The sequence below is a fragment of the Fulmarus glacialis genome, unplaced genomic scaffold, assembly GCF_000690835.1.
Source record: "Fulmarus glacialis isolate BGI_N327 unplaced genomic scaffold, ASM69083v1 scaffold35426, whole genome shotgun sequence".
Classification (NCBI taxonomy): Eukaryota; Metazoa; Chordata; class Aves; order Procellariiformes; family Procellariidae; genus Fulmarus; species Fulmarus glacialis.
In genome coordinates this window covers 403-1,092 of record NW_009219345.1, presented here as the reverse complement: position 1 = coordinate 1,092, position 690 = coordinate 403, and the positions used below count along the sequence as shown (strand labels likewise).

At 60.6% G+C, this 690-nt stretch overlaps 1 protein-coding gene across 1 annotated transcript in view; it reads left to right on the top strand.

Moving 5' to 3' along the window:
- Positions 1–24: 24 nt before the first annotated feature.
- The window catches only part of LOC104078634 (cAMP-specific 3',5'-cyclic phosphodiesterase 4D-like), a gene marked incomplete at both ends in the record, with an annotated part of 1,022 nt that continues 356 nt past the window's right edge, over positions 25–690 (top strand). The window contains 4 exons of the mRNA XM_009580343.1: positions 25–135; positions 207–371; positions 463–562; positions 652–686. Coding sequence (XP_009578638.1) covers positions 25–135; positions 207–371; positions 463–562; positions 652–686 — 411 coding nt within the window. The remainder of the gene's footprint in view (positions 136–206; positions 372–462; positions 563–651; positions 687–690) is intronic.

The following is a 690-nucleotide window of genomic DNA, read 5'->3' as shown; positions in this document are numbered from 1 at the left end:
TGGCCCCGCATAGACCTCTGTCCCTCTGGTCCCCAGGAGCTGGAGGACACCAACAAGTGGGGGCTCAATGTGTTTAAAGTCGCTGAGTACTCGGGCAACCGCCCGCTGACGGTCATCATGTACAGCATCTTCCAGGTGAGCATCCCAACGGGATGTCCCCGTCCCCATGCCCCGATGGGGACGAGCCACCTCCCACCGCCCTGCAGGAGCGCGACCTGATGAAGACCTTCCGCATCCCCGTCAACACCTTCATCACCTACATGCTGACGCTGGAGGACCACTACCACGCCGACGTGGCCTACCACAACAACATCCATGCTGCTGACGTGGCTCAGTCCACCCATGTCCTCCTCTCCACACCAGCACTGGAGGTAAGCCCTGGTGACCCAAGGCCACCGAGGCCACCAAGTGTGTCTGGCGGAACCATAACACATCTGCAATGCCTTTTTCCACCATTCCTAGGCTGTCTTCACGGACCTGGAGATCATGGCTGGCATCTTTGCCAGCGCCATCCATGATGTTGATCACCCCGGTGTCTCCAACCAGTTTCTCATCAACACCAGTAAGCCGGGGTGCAGGGCTGGAGCTGGGGGGATGTGGGGGACCCCGGCATCCAGCAGCCACCCTGGGGTGACCGGTGCCATCTCACAGACTCGGAGCTGGCGCTGATGTACAATGACGCCTCGGTGC